The 20,939-nt window shown below is 40.6% G+C and overlaps 2 protein-coding genes across 2 annotated transcripts in view; both read left to right on the top strand.

Moving 5' to 3' along the window:
* Window positions 1-9,937, top strand: part of cemip2 (cell migration inducing hyaluronidase 2) — a gene marked incomplete at its 5' end in the record, with an annotated part of 53,854 nt that extends 43,917 nt beyond the window's left edge. Inside the window, 12 exons of the mRNA XM_040019812.1 lie at window positions 902-1,033; window positions 1,202-1,237; window positions 1,421-1,576; window positions 2,689-2,920; window positions 5,248-5,463; window positions 5,556-5,767; window positions 5,930-6,112; window positions 6,295-6,514; window positions 6,598-6,699; window positions 6,816-6,961; window positions 7,966-8,072; window positions 8,154-9,937. Of these exons, the coding sequence (XP_039875746.1) occupies window positions 902-1,033; window positions 1,202-1,237; window positions 1,421-1,576; window positions 2,689-2,920; window positions 5,248-5,463; window positions 5,556-5,767; window positions 5,930-6,112; window positions 6,295-6,514; window positions 6,598-6,699; window positions 6,816-6,961; window positions 7,966-8,072; window positions 8,154-8,353 (1,942 nt within the window). The remainder of the gene's footprint in view (window positions 1-901; window positions 1,034-1,201; window positions 1,238-1,420; window positions 1,577-2,688; window positions 2,921-5,247; window positions 5,464-5,555; window positions 5,768-5,929; window positions 6,113-6,294; window positions 6,515-6,597; window positions 6,700-6,815; window positions 6,962-7,965; window positions 8,073-8,153) is intronic.
* Window positions 9,938-17,664: 7,727 nt separating this feature from the next.
* trpm3 (transient receptor potential cation channel, subfamily M, member 3) overlaps window positions 17,665-20,939 on the top strand; it is a 155,857-nt gene continuing 152,582 nt past the window's right edge. The window contains exon 1 of the mRNA XM_040019003.1: window positions 17,665-17,833. The gene's annotated coding sequence lies outside the window, so the exon portion shown is untranslated. The remainder of the gene's footprint in view (window positions 17,834-20,939) is intronic.

Genomic DNA, 20,939 nt, shown 5'->3' with positions numbered 1-20,939 from the left:
CTGCATGAATTAAGGTATTTGTAGCTCCCTGTTGGATATCAGCTGGGATGTAGCCATTGACGGGGATAGACAGATGGCTTTATAGTGCGCTACTACATTTTAGTGGAAGGTCTGTCAGATTTGTGTTGACAGAGAAAACAAGACTTTACAGATAGTTTCCACTCTGCAGCTGCCTACCTGAATACAGCCCTCAGCTAGGTGGAAAAAACATGTCTAGTGAGACTGCGCACTGTGGTCTGTGTGCACAAGTATGAAGGGAGGGATTTTAAATGTTGTTCAAGTGCAGAAGGCACGGGGAGGTTTGTGTTGTGTATTTGCAAGATATGGTAACAGTTGTTAGAAAACGTCTCCAGCGATTTATGTTGTTCTCAGAGGTTTCATCTAGCTCCACAGTTGGGTTAAAAAAGAATCCCTTGAGCAATGATTTGGCTTTTGACAAGGTTTTAAAAATAACACCCTGAAATGCCACCACAAGGGTGCAAAAGGAACACGAGCCTCCTTTTTTTTTTTTTTTTTTTTTTTTTTTTTTGAACACTATAAAAGTATTTCTGAGAACATTTATGTTCTCAGGAAGAAAGAAACCTTTTGTGACTAATGCCACTATGCCCTTTTCCTTTATTGCCACCTAAAGATGAAGCACAGCAATTCAACAGTGGAGTTTTAAACCTTTAATCTAAATTTCAGTTATGTATAATTTGCGTGTGTTTGCATGTTATTTAGTGCATTGACTTTCACGAGTACCATATGTACTAAAATTAAAATGGGGAAGTGGTGGGGTTGGTTTGACACTGTGGTATGCACGAATAATTACAAAGACACTGATGTCGTCATCGAAAAATCCCAAGGAAAATATCAGAAAAGTATTTTTAGTCACAAAGTATTTTTATTGAATTATTTTTAGATTTCGCCCACACCAAAATGCCGACCCTAGTCGTCCTCGGGTGGCAGCTGTCATCGACACTTTGATCTCCTTCAAGAACAACGACTTGGGGGCGTGGATACGTGGTGGAGACATTATCATCAAGAACTCTGGGTGAGACATCTCATTAGCTATGATTCAGTTTGTGCTGGTTTGGCAGTTTGCTCAAAGTCTTCCAGTGAACCGAGGGTGAGAAAATAAACGAAGGATGTCTTCACAACAAAAAAACATTTTCTAAGACCTGTCTTAACATATTATTCTCTTATTCGTTTTTCTGAACAGCTTTGCTGACAATGGAGTGGGATTGTCCTTTGCCAGGTGTGTACTTGTCTAAATCACTCTTTCACTGAGTTTTTAAGCTTTATTTGTTTTTATTGTCGTCCCGCTGGATGGGCTAACTTTTTGTAAGTGATATGATAGCAAGGTGGCTGTTCTTCCTGCAAAGTACAGAAACGATTGCATTAATAATTAACTAATTATGTATTATCCCTTGTTCTCCAGTGATGGCAGCTACCCTAAAGATGAAGGCTCCAGCCAGGAGGTGACGCAATCCCTGTTTGTGGGCGAGAGCCGGAACAGGGGGACGAATGGAGGACAGAATAAATACTGGGGCGTGGGAGGAATTGACGGAAAGATGAGGACGCTACCTAGAAACAGGTGAGGGGAGAGCAATAAGTGAAAGATTAAATAATGAATGGTGGAAAGACGTATTTGGAGTGCTAAGGCAAAAGTCCAAATCAAACTTGACTTTTCTCAGGAATTTCAGGGAATAGAGCTGCCAAAGAAATGTAGGCTGGGAAAACAAACAAGGAAGAGAGAAGCCAGCAAGGCAACCGACTTGTTGAAAAGATGGACAGATGAAGGTGTTACAGCTGCTTTTAGCTGATAGTGAGATTGTGAAATGAAATGACATTTAAGTAGTCTATAAAAACATGGTGGTGGCATCACGCACAACAGTTCTTAGGAAGGAAATGCCTCATGCTGAATTTGGTTGCATAAGAGGAAAGGGAACTTTCTTCACCATTTCAGACCTTTAACACAGCTGCCCTTTAGTTCCAGGTAGATGTCACAGTTTCAGTCCTATTTAGAGGGTTATATATGTAGGGTGTGACACAAGTGAACAACCCAGATGTTAATGAGCAGTCTGCCCAGCACCATTTGTGACACAAGAGGCTCGTCCTGCTGTAATACCAAATCAGACAGGGTGGTAAATCCTAATTTCTTGGTTTTGCAATGCCCCAAGGATCTCCTGGCAGCTGTCTGTGTGTTTGTTTGTTTTTTGTTTTGTTTTTTTCCCCTTTCCGTCTCTTTTATTACAGATATTGTTATACAAGAGAAGAGGAGCTTAAGTAGGATGCTGGAAAATAATTACTGTATTTGAGTTTCAAGAATCAGTGTGTTTGTGGCCACTGTGTAGAGCTTTAAAATCATTTTACGGGCCTCTTCAGTGCCCTGCGACATCTGGCTCGCTCTGTTTAATTGCCGTTGTTGCTGCTGACACTTGTTATTTCTTGCCAGGGGAAACGAGTACATTTTTTTTCTGTTTGGTCATTTTTTTCTGGATTTCTTTTAAACATCTCTTAAAATAGCTATCACAGCTATCTTGCACTGACTGTAACATCTACATTGCTAATGTTAACACAGCTGGGTTTTGCCAGTTCATGACTAAAAACATGTCCTGCCTAATTGTGGATTAGGCAGGACAAAAATTTCCCCGTTGTGGGATCAATAAAGTCTTATCTTATCATTCCTCATCATCTCCACCGTAGGACGTTCCCAATCCGAGGTTTTCAGATCTACGATGGCCCAGTGCGGCTTACACAGAGCACATTTCGTGGCTTTGCCCCCTTAAGTGAAACAAATAAACGCACAACAACCACACCAGAACGAACTACGCCAGAAAACACCACGCGTCATACCAGTGCAGTGGGATTCAACTTGAAGAACACCTGGCAGCTCACCCCTCGAAACAACCTGTCCCAGCTCAGCTTCCACTCCACAGTAAGTAAGGCTCAGTGAGACTCGACTTGGGACGTCATAAGAACATTGAAGCTTTTATTCTTTTTTTTGTAAATGTGGTGCACTGTCCCAGTGTTGTATTTCCAAAGGGAATGTGCAATATTTGAGCAGTGTTTGAACCTGTTCAGAGACTTTGCTTTCAGTCCAGGTCAGCAGGGATATATCTGTTTATTCAGACAGTAGATGTGAATATTCCTTCTCTGACCCGATTCATTCCCTTGTCCTTCCTTTATTTCTACCTAAAACCAGTGCACCGTACTTTATGCCCACTTTCTCTTTTGTGCTTTGCTCCTATTTGTTATTTACCCCTACAACTATCTTTTAATAGACTACTTCAAAAAATTAAAGGAACACTTTTTAATCAGAGTATAGCATCAAGCCACTTAAACATCTAGGATATTGATCCGGTCACTTAAGTAGCACGAGGGTTTTTTTCAGCTAACACCAAAACATTTTCAGCTGCTTTGGTGTTAATGAAATTAGCAGCAAGTGCACTAGAAGTGCAACAATGAAACATCTGCCAACACAGGAATGGTTTTACAGGTCGAAGACACTGCCATTTTTTCTTTATCTTTCTGACTGTTCTTTCACTAGTTTGCATTTGGGTGAGGTTGTTGTCAATACTGGTGGCATTGGTGATACCTGGACGCTACAGAGGTCTCCCATCAGAGTCTTACGAGCATGGAGGAGATTCCAGGAGACAGGCAGTTACTCTAGGATGGCTGGTCAGTGCCGTAGAACACAGGTGTCGAACTCCAGGCCTCGAGGGCCAGTGTCCTGCAGGTTTTAGATGTGTCCTTGATCCAACACAGCTGATTTAAATGGCTAAATTACCTCCTCAATATGTCTTGAAGTTCGCCAGAGGCCTGGTAATAAACTGATCACTTGATTCGGGTGTGTTGACCTAGGGTGATATCTAAAACCTGCAGGACACCGGCCCTCGAGGCCTGGAGTTCGACACCCCTGCCGTAGAAGGTCTTTAACCCATCAGTAGGACTGGTTTCTACTCATTAGTTCAAGGAGGAACAGGATGAGAACTGCCAGATCCATACAGAATAATCTCCAGCGGGCCAATGGTGTGAATGCCTTTGACCAAACCATAAGAAATAGCCTTCATGGGGTTAACATGAGGGCCAGACTCTACCTAGTTTGCCGTGTGCTCACAGCCCTGCACTGTAGAGCTTGACTGGCATTTGCCATAGAATACCAGGATTGTCAGGTCCACCACTTGGGCCTGTGCTTTTCACAGATGAGAGCAGATTCACCCTGAGCACATTTGGAGGGGACACACAGGCTGAACAACGGCACTCTGACTGCCATTAGGTATTAGAATAAAATCCTTGGACTCATTGTCAGACCCTATGCTGGTGCAGTGAGTCTTGGGTTCCTCCTGGTGCACAACAATTCCCGACCTCATGTGGTGAGAGTGTGCAGGCGGTTCCTGACGGATGAAGGAGCTGAAACCACTGATTCCCATGCTCGCCTCACTAAAATTCCAGGAGCTCAGTGATGCCCTGGTCCAAATTTGGGAGGAGATCCCCCAGGACACCATCAGTGTTCTCATTAGGAGCATGCCCCAACTTTCTCAGGCATGCAGCCAAGCATCTGGGGACCATATGAATTACTGAGTACCCTTTTGAGTTGCAGCAGTTAAAATGGACTAGCCGGCTACATGATTTTATTTTTTTTTTATTTTATTTTTTTTTTCCCAATTCGATTTTTAAGATGTATTTCCATCAAACTTTCCTTTAGTTCCTAACACATTACCCAGTCTATATCAGCATTGATGTCCAGCATGAAGATTTTTACCCTTTAGATCTGATGTGTTTTCAAAGAGTTTGTTTAACTTGTTAGTGTGTTTGGGTCAGAGGCCTGGCAGAAACAGAATCGGGAGTCGTTTCAGGCAGAAAGAACACAGAAGAATAAAGGAGCCATCTTTCAGAATCAGGCCTGTGCAGAAACTGTTGTAAATCACTGGCGCCCTCTTGTGGGGTCATTGTACAGTGCAGTGTTTTTCATCCAAAGGCAACCTTTAATAGGCTAATTTGTCAAGTAGCTTGATTGGAGATTTCAGTTTGGCACATAAACTTTGAAAGATGCACAGCCAAGAAACCAAAAAATATATAATGCAGTTATATTACCTGTTCTTATGCAGTGCATAGATGGATCTCGATTAAAAAAAAAATGTAAGTGAGCTGTACCAGGAAGATGGAAAGATGGAAGATGGAAACGATGGAAAGTTAAGCAGATACCTGCTTAACTTAGATTAAAAATCACTTCTCAGTAAGTAACACAAATAAACTCCTCAGGTACATCTTCGTGCATTCTTTGGACAACCTGGAGAGTGGTTTGATGAAAACAACCTGGACGGTGACAAAACCTCCATCTTTCACGATGTGGACGGCTCAGTGACAGGCTACAGTGACACCTACGTTGGCCGAGCAGACAACTACCTGATCCAACATCCTGGCTGTGTGAAAAACCTGAAGTGGAATGGAGTGATATGCAGCGGCCGCTACTCTCAGGTACAGCGCACTCTGGTCTGCACCTCAGTATTGTTCTGTCCTTCTGATGTAAAAGTGATTGTTACATTCCACAACATCCCCCTCTCTTCTAGGTGTACATCCAGACCCAAGGAGCCCCTAGCCTGAGTTTATCCATCAGCAGAGATGAATACCCTAATTCTCCTCTGTTACTGAGGGGGATTAACAGCCAGGGGGCGTCGTCCCAGCAGTACCAGCCCATCCTGATGATGAGCAAGAGCTACACTCTGCACTGGAGTGGGCCTGCGCCCAGAGAAATGGTCCTCTCTCTCATTAACTTTGATAAGTGAGTAATAAGAATGACTGTGTGTGTTCGCCTCTTCAGCCACTGCTAGTCCAAGTCTTGAAATATCTGTAATGTCCTGCAAGTGAGGATGCAACACACTGCATTGAAGGGTCGTGTACTGATGTTTTCAACCACTTTCAAACTGCTCTTTCATTCACTCAGGGATGACTGGGTGCTGGTGGGACTCTGTTATCCGTCAGACACCACTTTTCAGATTATGTCCGACACATACGACAGGCAAAGCAACACGTTTGATGACATCACAGACTACGGCACCGTGTTATCCTTCCCAGAGCTGCAGAAAAAGACAGTGGAGAGGAAGTACTACTTTGACCAGACTGCTGGGTGAGATGAAAGATTGTTTTTCCTTTTTTGTGAAGGAAAAACAATGTGATGACTGTAGGAGATTTGCTTTTTAATAAAAAATGAGATCAATTTTATTTCAATTGTGTTTTTTTTTTTTTTTTTTAAATCCCTTGGTGACTCTACTGAGCTTCTAAAAGTTTATTGTTTCTCATCATCCCCAGCTTGTTGTGGCTCTACCTTCGGGCCCGGCATGGTCGTGATGGTCACAGCTACTGTTCTGTTAAAGGCTGTGAAAGAGTGAAGATCACGGCCACTACATCCTCCAAAGAGACCTGTAACTGTACAGCCAAAGCTTACCCCAAGTACGCCAAGGCTCCCTCAGTCGTGGTGCCTATGCCGGCTCTAAACACGCAGCCCTGCAGAGACTGCGGTGCTAAACAGGTTTGTTAACATTTAAAGTGACCTCTTCATTTGGTCAATTAAATCCAAAGCTACTACCGCTGATCGACATGCGTCTGTCTCAGCTTGTGTTTTCCAGTGAGCCATGGACCTCCTACCTCCAGACTCAAGTGAAGTCTCTCAGCATTAAAGAGCAGCAGCGAGGAGATAACGTCTCCTTTATCACTGTAAGCAAAACTGCCAGGCAGATAAAAATGCATCCAAACACTTTATCTTCATGTTTTAAACTTCAGATTTAAAACTGGGTTTATTTAATCCTATTTCTTTGCTGTAATTCCCCAAGGTGAATGAGATCACCATGTCCTTCTCACAGCCGGGGTTTTTCCTGGTCTCAGTGGATGCCTGCTCTGGAAAAGTCACCAAGAAAACCTCATTTAGTAAAGTGGATAAAAAGATGGAAACATACCTAAAAACTGACATACCAAACAGGTGAGGCAGGGCAAAACTGATAAATAAATACATACACAAAACAAATAAAGTTCGTAAATATGAACAATAAACAGAAAATTCCCATAAAAATAAAAGTTGACAGGAAATCAAACCTATCGCTGGGATTCAGACAGGGATTATGCACACCGGAGACACTTGTGTAATTAGATTTCATCAAAATAAAAAAAATCTTGAAACAATTATTTTAAAAATTACAGAATAAACTGCACAATCTAAATTGCTCCTCATAGCTCTCCCCAAAGTTTGCCCCTTTGACAGACATACATCACTCTTTTAATGACTTATTTGAACCTTTTCTCTTCATCTCTAACTTCAAACAACTGATAATGCAGTTTGTAGTGCAGTGTTAATAAAAGACTATGAAAATAAACTGTAACATTTTAAGCAGTGTAGTTTAATAAATGGTCTGTTTTGTTTAGTTCATTATAATCCAGTCCATTTATTATTCAGCTTTCTGTTGCAGTGTAAATAAACTGAATTAGCTTTTGTTTTGTATGTTTCCCCCAAACATCACACAGCAGGTAATTCATAGAACTGTTAGGGAACAATACAGTGTTTTTGATTTAAGATATTTGAACTTTTATATTAAATTATGTAGTTCTAGACATGTTTTTTATGAGCTTTCCAACATAACTCATTTTTAATTTTAGTTTCTATTTTGACATTGTTCGTCATAATATTGACTTCATTATTTATTTGACCGTCACTAAATATTATATATTCTATTTTTTCATTTGGTGATAAATTACTAAGATCAAAGCATTTTTTTGTAAAATGTTTCCCTCTGTATTCAGGGCGTGTTTTAAACTTTGGAAAAAGCAATATAAATTAGTGTCTTCAGCAAGTAAAATGTATTTTAATAATTCCTTGTGTGGGTTTTGGTTTGGGTTAACGTGGTTTTCCTTTTTTCTTTTTTTTGGATGACACTATAATATGTCTTATGGTTGTAGAGTGGCTTTTTTAGAAGTATTTATTTCCTCCAGGTCAATAGTCCTCGTGGCAACGCTGGGACAGTCGGGGGAGCTGGTCAATATCGCACCACATCTGGTCTCTCTTGGTGTGGCCAAAGATCCTGATCTGCATAGTAAAGGTTAGTACTACTTTAGTTTGTCTGTCTATCTGTATTTTAGATTTCTTTTACATGCCTTTTCCCCCGCTCCTTTTATCGCAGAGAGTCTGGCACTTTGGGGCTTCCGAGGGAGTTCCTCACCTCCTTTTTGGGTTTCACTACTGGCTGGACAAGGCGATGACGTCTTAGGGCTGCAGGAGCGCTACTTGCCTCTGGGCTTGGAGATGTATGGCTGTCCGCGACCTGCAACTCAAAAACGCAAAGACCTAGAGCTTCTGAGAAAAGCCACAGGACAACAATAACCAATGTGAACTGTACATGTTACCTAGCCGTAATGCTGTTGCACACAGATACACAAACACACAGCCATTTGATGAATGTGAACTGCTGAACCTTTAATTTATTAACGATGACAAAGATGTTTACTGCTTTCAAGAGGAATGAAAGTGGGGTTTTATATGAATCGAATGAATTTTTTTTTGTGTCTGTACGCGTGTGTATGTATGTGTCAGTATGCCTTTGGGCCATGAAGTCAATGCACTTTCCTTTTTATATACACACAACCTGCCTTACTAGCCAGAGTGACGTAATGGAGCTTTACAGTAACAAAGGAGAAGAAACAAACCCAAAGTAATCCTGCAAGATCTACCTACCTGTCCTATTTATTGTGCAGTAATTGACTCTGAACACAGAACCCAATTCATTGCATACACAGATCAAAATTTAATTATGAGAATAAATGACTTTGATTTGACGTGAAAGCGAAATAAGATGGATTTGATGTGCTCAGGTCGAAGGAAGTGATAAAAACAAATGTCATTGCCTCTGAGATGTGAATTGGCAGTATTAAGCCAAAAACCGTTGTTAATGTGGTTTAGTCGCATTGGTGATTAATACTGCAAATCTCCTTTAAAACATAACCATAACAAGCCATATTCTATCGAAATAATCATGTAGATGCATAATAATACTGTGTGTAAAATTAATCTGACTGTTTTTGGCCTTTCTTGTGTACAAAAAACCCTTAAAAGTAACCGACTTCTGTGCAGGTGACTCCTTTTATATTTGACATGTTGCAATAGATTCTCTTTAACTGGAAAACCTCTGAATCTCGTGCAGCTCTACATCTGAGATCTTTAAGCACCTTTTTATTGATTTCTTTACAGACTTACTTTTTTCCCCCCCTCCTGTTTGTATTTGTCTTTTAACAGTGATGGTGTGGCAAGTGTTGGCCACAAATACTTTTCCTCTACTTTTTGTTTTGTCTTCTCAAACAGAAATGAATGTTTTACCTTTCATCTGCCTCATTCATGTGCATTATTGCCAAAACAGTATGGTAACATATAGCTCTAGGTTGCCGTTTCCTTTTTTTTTTTTTTTCTTTCTTAGTTTGTATCCGTGCTGTACAGCAGTGACAGTAAAAGTATCATATTTTAGCTGTAAAGGTTACACGGCTTTATTTTGAGACTATTTTAATCTTTACCGTGAGCAGGGCTCCCCCACTGAGCGATGATGAGTAGTTGTGACTGTGTGAGTAAATGTCTGATCATGTAAGGTGAAGGGATGACCTCGCTGCCTTTTAACCACTCTACTGTTAAAAAGAGCAAAAGACCGAGAAATGGGTTCAGTCCCTTTGCCTTTTCCTTAAGTTGAAGATTCATCGATGCACAAGTGAGTTGTTTGTTTTGTTTTTCTTCTTAAGATTAGGGGTGAACTTTGTAAATAAGAAATTGAACTGTACATGTAATGGAAAGTAGACTCCCATTAATGTGTGTATTTTATTTGTTTTTGTTTCTTATTAATTGATAAAAGATTAGGAAAAAACATCTTTCCTGCAATTTGTCATGAAATTGCCAAACAAATAAAGTTGTTTTGTTTTAAAGTCACATGTTGGTTGCTTCAGTAGCTAACGGATGGCCTCTCTCTTGTTGCTCTGTGGTCCAGGACTTTGCATCTGTTATACAGCGTCACCACTTGGGGGTAACCTAGTGTTATTTGTTTGTCTCTCTTTGTTTTTGTTTTTAGGACTTTAGGATTCTCGCCTTTAACTCTACATTTTGACATTCAGTATGCTGAAAATAAGTTTGAAATTACAAACTCTTTTTCCAGGAATAATATTTAACTTACTTTTTAAATACAGTAGCTTTTAATATACTTCAAGAATCCCCAATCATCTGTAGCCTGAAAGTTACCAAGTCAGAGGAACGCTGTCGGTTTTAATGAGCCTCAGGAGATCCCGCACTATTAGATGTACAGTAAAAGCACATGGCATGATGAAGCAAAGCAGCTGCTTTTAGTGATGTACATTATGCATGAGAACATTATGAATTGGACATCTGCGAGAAGTAGCTTTGGTAGAGCAGGAGAGGGGAAACAGCAACCCATGTAGCTGTTAAACTTTATGGATTCGGTGCGCTTGCATTGTGACATCCCAGCGATTGTTTCTGTGTGCGCTCGTAATGAAAAGAAAAGCATCAGAAAACTTAACAGCCTAAAGAAATATGGATCAGTCCCAACAGAGCGCAGCCCCTCCATATGGCTCGGATAGTGAGTTTGCTTGTCCATAAAATGGTCTCTGACCGTGAAGTGCTCCCACACACTTCACACTGATTTGAAAACGAGCGAGGACAGAGTGGCACAGTTTGCAGGCAAACTGATGCACAATAGGACAGCAGCTCTCTTTAACACCCAGGCATCTGCTATAAGGAGGAAAAAATAATCGCTGGTGGAATAAAAGCTGCATCTTTCTCAGTGTTTCTCACTAGCTCTGTCCTTGGTTGGTCTGGATACATTTAAACTTTCTGACACTGATTGTAAGCGCAGGCGAGCAAAATATTTCCATCAAGTCTGTGATCTGTGAACATATTGTTCCAGTGTTGCATGGATGAATTGCACATTACTTAAAGCTGAGTTTTAATTATGTAATAGGGAAGCCTTTGAACTGTGCAAATACATTTAGAGAAAAAAATGCCAAGGCTAAAAATATGTCACTAAAGACTTGTGTGTACTGGAGTGTGGGCGGCAGCCTTTAGTGTTGTACTGTATATTGTTTGCATGAGAATGGTATATCCATGGCAACACATACACATACATATAAGATTAGTTTCAAATACAACTAAAGCTGAAACTGAAATGCATAAAAATTAATTCCATTTTTAGGGCGACTGTGTGGATGTGATGAAATTCCTGATGTTAGACGCCTTTTTTAACAGCACTGGCATAAAGATGAAGTAATAACTTACTGTCAACATTTCTCCACATTTCATCATGTGGTTTTTAAGCTGACCACTATTTAAATTAAGGTCCACAATTTATCGGACAAAGACATTTGTTGTTGTGTTAATAAGACTTAATTATTACTTAATACTTGTTGTATTAAAGCTTTAATTCAGCATGAACTGTTTGGGAATTACAATGATTCTTATGCACTGTTTCAGAGGCTCAACATTAATTTGACAAACTAACCTAAATTTAAGAGCTTAAAGAGAAGGATTGCATGAAACACTTGATGATGTGTAATGCTTCAGCTCACGAGCAGTGCAGAACAGTGCACACGATTTCTGGCAAGGTTTCGTCTTGCCAGAAATCGTAAAATTACTACTGTACAGTAGTAATTTTACGATTCAACGTTATTCAACGTTATTCAATCATCATATTTCATGATTAGGTAGAAAGCTAGCTTTAACTGGCTTTGCTTTATATTGCTTTGGAAATGACAGTTTATTGCTGTGCCATAAAATGTGTATTCACACACACTGTGAGCTTCTGGTATAACATTTTACAAAGTATGCACTTTCTGCATTTAGATTTGTATCCAGACAGAAATTATTTTTAGTGGAGGTATAGAGAATCATAGGAGTACCAAAAAGTTCACTGAAGAGTAAGAAAATAAACTTTTGTTGTCTGATTCCCAGAGATTCAGACAAAGCCATAAGTGTCTGAAAGATGAATTACAAGGTTCCCTGCCCTGCATCTGTGCAGTGATAAACTGCCTTCATGGTAATACTGAGACTGTTGTAAAACACCCTTTGCATTGAAAGTAGACTCGTTGTTTATTTAATTTCCAGGGTTACAGTGCAGAGCGTACTGAAACCGCAATATTTCCCTAAACCTTTAATGAGTAGTTTTTAATACCTAAACCTAACCAGGTATTTTATTTATTTATAAACCATCTAGCAAAGTGAAATCTAAAAGTTAAAAGTGAGTAAAAAGAAAACCGAAGTGCAAAACACGTAGTCGCCAAATGGTACACAAAACTTTGCTCTCCTGGCTGACAAACGTGTCACTTCTGTCACCTCTGCCTCTACTTATCGGTGTCCAGTACTTTCATCAAGGCATCATTACCAAAAGACACTTCTGTGTCTCTGTGACATCAGTGGAACCTGACAGGATGTCAGTATTTGACACACTGTCTCGGCAAATCTATAATCAAATCGATCAATTCAGCTTGAAATCTATCATGACTCCTCTTTTTCGAAAGGACCGCTTCCACACACACATTTGCATGGAAACAATTTGTGTGTGCAGAGACCACATTAGGCTCCTTGAGTCCACACTGGAGACTTCATTACAGCAACAGTATCGTGTATTCGAGGTAAGTTTATTTGGATTCCCGCAACTACCGCACATGATACATCATTTTTCAGCCTCACCATTCAGTCGCTTCAGCGGTTCCCTGCTGATGCTCGGTGATGGCGGTCCTGAATAATTAAACAATTCTGACATCCATGTAGGGGTCCGTTTCCATGACAACCATTCTCCCCTTGTCCTCGCAGGCCTGAAGAGTAATGTAAATCTCCTGTCTGCTTAATGTCACAGTAACACCAGCAAAGTGCCACAGAAAGACACACACGTTGGGATCAATGGGAGCTTTTGATGACATGTTTGGCCTTGGTTTGCTCGCCGCTTGGTGTTCTTACACAGGCAAGTTGTGGTGGACAACTTGTGATGACATGAGGCCTGCTATGAAAGTAATGCTGGTTTTCAGGTGCCAGGTGACACCAGATGAAGCGTAATGATAGACCACACGGGGCACAGAACACCGAACTGTAGTAATCCAGGCAGTATAGAAACTTCGGTATGTACTGATTAATCCAAGCGGAGGTGGGAAGCATCGCTTTAAGGTCACAGAGTGAATATGTTAATGATGCCTGTAATCTTCTCTGACAGTATGTTGACACATCCACGCTTCTGAGGGCGATGCTCTCTCTATCTCGACACACAAAGTCCCCTGGTTTTCCCCGCCACACACACAACACCACTCAGACATAGGCAATTACCCTTTAACATCAAATGGTTCATCAGTTCCCAGGACCATTAGACAGTGAATTAACCTTATCTACCTGCAGATGAAGAGGCATGGGTATGACAGTTATACCCTTGTCCCAGTCTGAGCTATTGCTAGAAAAATATGCCGTGTACTTTCCACGCAGCAGGACACAGGCTAATCACGCACTGAGAAATGCAATAAAAAAAGGATTATGATGCAGTTATTCATTGTCAAGAGTGCTTATTCTGTATTTTAATCATTCACTCAGCTAATATGTGACTCTTTGTTGGGGATACAAACCAGGCCGTGAGATGACTAAATGCTAAAACTCAGCATGGGGTTTTTAAAGCCAAACTTCCTAATGCTGACTCTTTGCTGTGTGTTACCTCAGAAAAAGAAAACCCTCTATGTTTGTAACAAAGATTAGAAGATGCTTTAATTTGATTAAACGTAACTTTTAAAATGTAACTTTTATTTAACTATTAAAGAAAATTGTGGAAACTGTCTAGTCTCAAACACTGAGCTTTGTACTGAATTAGTTTTGTGCCTTTGCTGAGAGCAACTATGATGCCAAAACTATTTGGCACATCATCACAAAAGGATGATCATGGCTTTAGAAGTCACTCACTAATTCGTCCTGTGCAACTGGTCTGTTGAAGACACAAAGTGTACCAAGCCAAGATAATCACTTGTCTTGGTAGCTTACCAACTCTTGGTATGCTTTGACTGGCCAAACATTAAGTCTGTTGTTCCATGCTCACCCAAATGGATCTAGAAATTGTGGGAGATGACAGGGTAAAATATCTGTAGAGGCTATATGTAGGTTCTCAGTCATCCAGGTTATAGTGGTCTAAGGTGTTTGAATTAAATGCAACCTGACATCTTTTAATGGTTCGAACATCGCTTCCCAGGCGATTAAACCATTCGACATGTTTGATCTTAACAACTCTCATAATCGTCAGGAAGGGTCACCCCAAACCCCAAATTTCCTTTTGGAATCTTCAGCTGAAACACCAGTTGGAAAACTAGTTGGAAAAGCTACACCTATCCCGACTTCCTAATCCTAGATTACTTTTCAGTGACGACACTCCCAGCTCTGACATCCAACATAAAAGTATTTCAGGAATAACACCTGGTAATCAGCTGTAATAAAAACATTAAAACATTTTGGTTAAGAGGTGAAAGAGGTGGGAACGCCTTGGTGTTCCCCCAGATAAGCTGGAGGAGGTGGCTGGGGAGAGGGAGGTCTGGGCCTCTTTGCTTAGGCTGCTGCCCCCGCGACCCGGCCTCGGATAAAGCGGATGAGGATGGATGGATGGATGGAGGTGAAAGACCTTCAAGAACCTAAAAGAAGTCGACTTGCCTTCAACTCAAGCATTTTAGTCTGTAAAGTGCGGCAGCTTCACTTTAGTCGAGTGAAGCTAAGCTATTCATTTCTTTGAGCTAATAAATTCATCACTACTTACATTTACTGGAACTCAGGAAGGAGGGAATACTTTAGAAGCTATTGAGTGCAAAAATGCATCTCCAGCTCGTGTCTGCAGAACACTTGCTATTGAATAGTGAGCAGGCTGGATGCATGCGGGTAAAACTGCATTGAGGTATCATTCTTATGCTAATCAGTATACTGTGTTTACATCAGCCATAACTCACAAACTCCAATGTTGTGTCTCTATACTACTGCAGTGGAAATAACATTTAAATAAGTAAAAGCTAAATCAAACAGTCAAGATGGGACTGAAGTGCAGACTTTCAGCTTTAATTCTTGGAGCACTGAAACTGGTTGTAACTCCTAAACAATTACCTTTGTTACTTCAATCACACTTCAATCACATCTTGATTGTTTGGTTTAAAATCCACTGCGGGGGTGTGCAGAGGCAAAATGAGAAAAAATTGTGTTGCAGTCCAAATACTGATGAACCTGATTATATCTAAGTCCCAGAACCCAGCTTAAAAAAAGGATACAGTGAGTTACTAAAAAAACCCTACCTGATAACCTTTTCATCTGAGCAGCTCAATACGTGACATAATTGAATGCACGGATTGGATTTTGGATTGTGTGACTTTTTCTTTTGTGCCAGCGGAGTCATGCCCTCAGCCAGGCTCAACAGTATCAACACCCCTGATGATTAGAAATAGATTTTGTGTGTTTTCGGTTGAGACTATTTTCTGCTCTTGCACATTGCTGGTTAATCGTCTGCAGTATCCTTGCTCCTCAGCCACATGTGAGACGCCATACATTATTGCCTTTGATTAAAGTCACACTGACATGGGACATGTTTTAGCTAATTATGTGTCTGTTTTATCCACTTTCTTGCTTTGAATCAGTTTTAAAAAAAAATCATTTTCTCTTTTCTTTCTTAAAAGGAGAGCAATAAAAGTAATAGTTATAAGACTGACATTGTTTCCAATAAAGTTAGATCATCATTAAACCGTCAGCTAATGTGAAACACTCTTTAGTATCACAGCTTAAGGTCACAGTGGTAAACAGCTTTAAATGTCTGCTTTATTCCCTCGCTTTCTTCTCTGACAGTCTTCACTGTTCATCGCCCTCCTCCACAAACTCCTCCTCATCGCCCAGCTCCTTTTTCTACAATTACTGTCTCTTCTTATTTGTGCATTACATGGAGAATTTGTGATAACAAGCTTGTAGGGTAGAACCACCCACTCACTGTTACTCACCGTCAGGTAATTGATTACAAATTGTACGCTGTTATCAGGAACCATTGTCTAAGATGCTACGCCTCTCTTAATTGTTTTGTCTTGTTCATGCACTGTTTTGCTCGGATGTGTCTCTCTGTGTCGTTCGTTAAAAGTCCAAAGCCTAAAGAGGTGATCAGGGACGTTTGTATGCAGCAGGTGTGCGTGGTTGCACGATAACGCAGTGTGGAGATGAACGACGCTCAGATCAGCACCGGTTTGTACCTGATGTGACAGACCAAAATTGGATAAGCCACTTTACAGTCTCACCGCTGCATTGTTGCAGACAGGCCATGATAGGAGATGGAATAAAGTGAAGGGAGGAAGCGAGAGAGGATAGCATGAGGATGAACTCAGAGGTGAAAATCACAAATAATAAAAGTAAAATAACTAAGATTAAAGGAAATAAAACAAACAGGAAAAACGAAGAAAGATAGAAGAGTCAAATAAGCAGAAGACAGTCGGTTAATTAAGCATGGATACCAAGCTATGGGTTATCTCATGCTCATGTTTCCAGACAACAGAGAGCCATCTTAGGGCCCTAAAATTAATATTGGATCGACAGCGGCCCCTCGGTGTTGTCTCTCAAGACAACTCCTCCCCTCTGTTGCTGTGGCATCCAAGTGATCTCTTCATTAATTCATAGTAGAGAGCAGAACTAAATTAGCTCTTGTTAGCCTCCTGCTGTTTACTTTTCTTTATTTGCTATCATTAAACCTCCTCCCTTCAAACTGTGCACTTTGTATATATATATGCGTGTGTGTGTGTGTGTGTGTGTGTGTGTGTGTGTGTGTGTGTGTGTGTGTGTGTGTGCATATGAAGGATGTGAGGTGGGCATCATACCACCCTCACCTAGCAACCTGCCCCTGTGAAATGCTCAAAGGGTCTGAATCACTGGGGGTGACACACACACACACACACACACACACACACACACACACACACACACACACACACACACTGGGTGTCCCACCCTGCAGCCCCTCAGAGTAACTGTGACTCAGGTGCTTTTGTTGACGACGTTCCATGTGCCAGATGCTCATCAGGCCCAGACAGCAGCCAGATCTGCAGGAACAGGTCTTCACTGACTCTCCGATTTTCCTTCTCTTTCAACTTTATCACAAGAAGCAAGGCGCTGACTGATAAGAAAATGAGAACGAGCAAAGGAGACGTGACACATTAGTGGAAAAGGGGAATGGCATTGCCTCATCTTCATCACCTTGAGTATTAATTGATTCTTGCTGCCAGAGAGATCTTTTGCAGAGAGATGTAGTACGATTTTTTTTGTTTTTCTTCCTCGTCTTCATGCTCTTTTTGACTCTTCAGGCTCAAACACAGGTATGGCTCGCACTAAAAAGACATTTAAAAAGGCTGGTGTAAGAACGGGACGACGGGTTTGGCACTGAGGGCTCAACAAGATGACTCCTTGGACAAGCACTCTTAGTGGACTAGCTAATGTGTTTTAATAGAGACTGACATTATCACATACACACACACATCCCCATGTGGATACGCTGCGTCATGCCCCATCCTCCAGCACGCCTCCACTACCAGAGGGATGTCTTCCCCACCTGTGGCTTCTGACTCCTAGAGCCAACCATCCTATCACAGCCACCATTATCTCTCTCCTGGCATTCATCTGGTTTTCCCCTTCATCATCTGGTTGTGCTTTGCACCTTTTCTGTTGAAAGTTTTTTTTTCTTTAAAACAGAAGAAAGAAGGACTTTTGCCTCAGTAGAAGATTCAGAAGTTCACGTCAACTAAGGCCAGGAGGAAAGCGATTCCCAAAGGAGCACCCGGAACTTTCCCAGTGGTAAGACATCAGCCATTTTGAATATGAAAGCTCCCTTGGAGATGATGATGGAGATGAAGCTAAGGGTATAAAGATGTAATAAAGAGGCCAGCGATAACATGGAAAGTTCCATTAAATCATGCCTAAGAAAAGGTAGTGGAATGAGGACACAGTGATTTGGCAGTGAATGGTGTTAGACAGGGTGGGATTTTGTCTCCAATTTTATTTAATTTGTATGTTGATGATTTGTCCATACAACTGAGAGCCTGTAACACTGGGTGTATATTAGGTAATGCACTGATAAATCATCTTATGTATGCAGATGACCTGGTTGTTTTTAGTCCAAGCAGTGCTGGGTTACAGGATCTTCTTAATGTCTGTACTGAATATGGTGTGCAATATGACATTGAGTACAATGCTGCTAAAAGTGCTGTTTTGATATGTAGAACCAAGCAGGATAAACAGCTAAATTTCCCTTTGTTTAAACTGGCACAAAAAACTCTTGAAGTTCATAAAAAGGTGAAATACCTTGGTCACTTTATTACTGAGCAAATGAATGATGATGATGACATATACAGACAACGGTGTAAGCTCTATGTGCAGGCAAATACTATTGCACGCAAATTCAGCTTTTGTTCAGTTCCAGTTAAAGTGGCTTTGTTTAAAGCGTATTGCACACCGCTATATACTGCCCCCTTGTGGTCATCCTACAAACAATGTAGCATGCAGAAGCTGCATGTTGCATATAATGATGCGATGAGAATCCTTTGCAGGATACCTAGAAGTGGTAGTGCCAGCCAGATGTTTGTAGCTGTGGGTGTTTGGACTTTTAAAGCACTTTTAAGGAAGCTAATGTTCAATTTTAGAGAACGACTGGATGGTTCGAGTAACAGTATAATTTTAGCACTCACAGATCCGACACTGAGTGGTTCCCGTTACTCATCCAGTCTCAGAAAGCACTGGTTAAAGTGTTTGTGTATTTATTGATTTATTTTAAGTAATTGTGTTTTATGTATATTATGGTTTATACCTTGTGTTGGGGGGGGGGGGGGGGAGTGTTGTGTGTGTGTGCTTTTTTTGTCTTGTTTTTATGGACATGTAGTCTGCCAATAAAGATTGAATTGAATTGAATTGAATTGAATTAGAATCACTGTTGTCTGGGGTGTATTACTGTTAATATTTATTTATTTAATGTTTTTAGGGTGATGATAAAAATTGCATTGTGTAAGCTGTAGTAACAGATCAAGTGCTCGGCTGCTGGTGTCCTAAATAAATAATAGTCCTGTGCCCATATTCTCTCTTTTTCTTGCTTTGCCCCTCCATCTGTTGGCCATTGGACACTGAAGCAACCATATGCTCTTTATGTATAAATCATGTCCATGTTAGTGAAACATGGATTTGGCACACTTCTTCAAAATCAGCCTCTGAGGTATCCTCTGTCCCCTAAAAAGAGTTCATTGTCTATCTCTGTTCTTCTATTCTATCTTTATATTTGCCTTATGTATTTATTTATATTAGTCTAAGAATTCACAACCCTGTGATGTCCTATATGATATTTCTTTCTTCAGTCTTTCCACATTACTGAAATTTATCTCTATAGTTTCAAATGGCTTAAAATTTGCTAACGACCTGGATGAACATAAACTTTTCTTTACAGTGTGAATTTGTTTGTTTTTTATGAACACAGCTTGTGTGGACATACTATGGTGTCTTGTCAGAAATTCAGCGATTGGCTCGTTTGTTCTTAGACAAAGGCGAGCCTCATTAGTGTATATATGGTTTAGACTGAAGGCCAGCTTTAATTAGAGAGGCGAAACCACATTTATATAGAAACGCAAACAAAAATGCATCATTTTGCGAGCATATTGAGGGTATCATGGGTTTGCTGGCTGTCACGTAGACTGTCATCAAACAGCCTGGGAGATGTGTAGGAGTGTCGGCAGCAGTTTGGACAGTTTGGATGACACTTCTCTACAGGAGGCTGAGTTTGCTTTTGGCTCATCTATTACAGCCTGACAGTTTGTTGAGTCTTTCCCAACAGTATAACAGCCAGCAACAGAAGGGCCTAAACAACAGAAAAACAAAGCTGGTTCATGTGTTTTCATTGGGTGGATTTAGCTCTTTTTTTTGTTTCTTTTTCTTGGAGTAACACCTGTGTTTCAGTATGGTCACAAATGATAGCTCACCCACTACATAAGGTAGCTGCGCTGCTGATGACAGCTCTCTCTGTCTCTTTGGATGATTAATACCCGACCAGAGTTTTAGCTCTAAATATGCACCTGATGAGTACAGCTGACATATTTGAGGGAAATTCAAAAATTCTGGCTAAGAGAAACACATATATTGTGTGTGAATATTGTGCGTGAATTATTGATGGCATCGGCCTGCTTAAAAATGCATCCCCAACCTTTCTGTCGCACAGAGAGAGGAAACAGTAATTAGTGTGAGGTTATGAGAGGAGACACTGGCTAATTATCAGTGGGGTAAACACAGCCGCTTCTCTTTTTGGAATAAGTGTTTTATTTACAACAGATTGTACAGTTATATGGATTTACAACAAAACAAACAAACAAATAACAGCCATGCCATATTGTTATTTGATGTCCCTAATTTTGAGCGCATGATAATTTTGATAATGAGGGTCCTTTGTTCATTACACTAGTTTTCTACGTTGATTTGCTCAAGATCGTCAGGTGGCATCGTGCCAGACTGAGTATGGCACTCACGGCTGATTAAAGAAAATAAACTATGAAGGAATAAATAGACGGGGAATGGGAACTAGTTAGGCTGCGTGCTGAAGCATAAGTGAATCTTATAAAGAAAAAAAATCAGAAAAATAAAGTTCCCACACTAATCTGTGCAGTCCTGTGTAAAACTAAGTACACCCTACTGTATCTGCAGGAATTAATTGATAAGTAGCAGCCAGGAGCTCTAATCAAAGGCACTTATTAACTGATCATAAGCAAGTATGAGCACTTTGGTCTGGTCTGGAGCATTCAGGTGTGTGTTAACGCCATGACACGATCTTCCTAGGGGTGCATGTCTAAGCCAATTCACCCCAAGGTCAGAGTGTGCAATGAGAGAAAGAGAAACTGCAACAAACCCAGGAGCTGCATCTCCAAATCAA

The sequence above is a fragment of the Simochromis diagramma genome, unplaced genomic scaffold (assembly GCF_900408965.1).
Source record: "Simochromis diagramma unplaced genomic scaffold, fSimDia1.1 OVJJ01000822.1, whole genome shotgun sequence".
Classification (NCBI taxonomy): Eukaryota; Metazoa; Chordata; class Actinopteri; order Cichliformes; family Cichlidae; genus Simochromis; species Simochromis diagramma.
The sequence above is the reverse complement of the archived record's forward strand: the minus strand, read 5'-3'. Positions and strand labels throughout refer to the sequence as shown.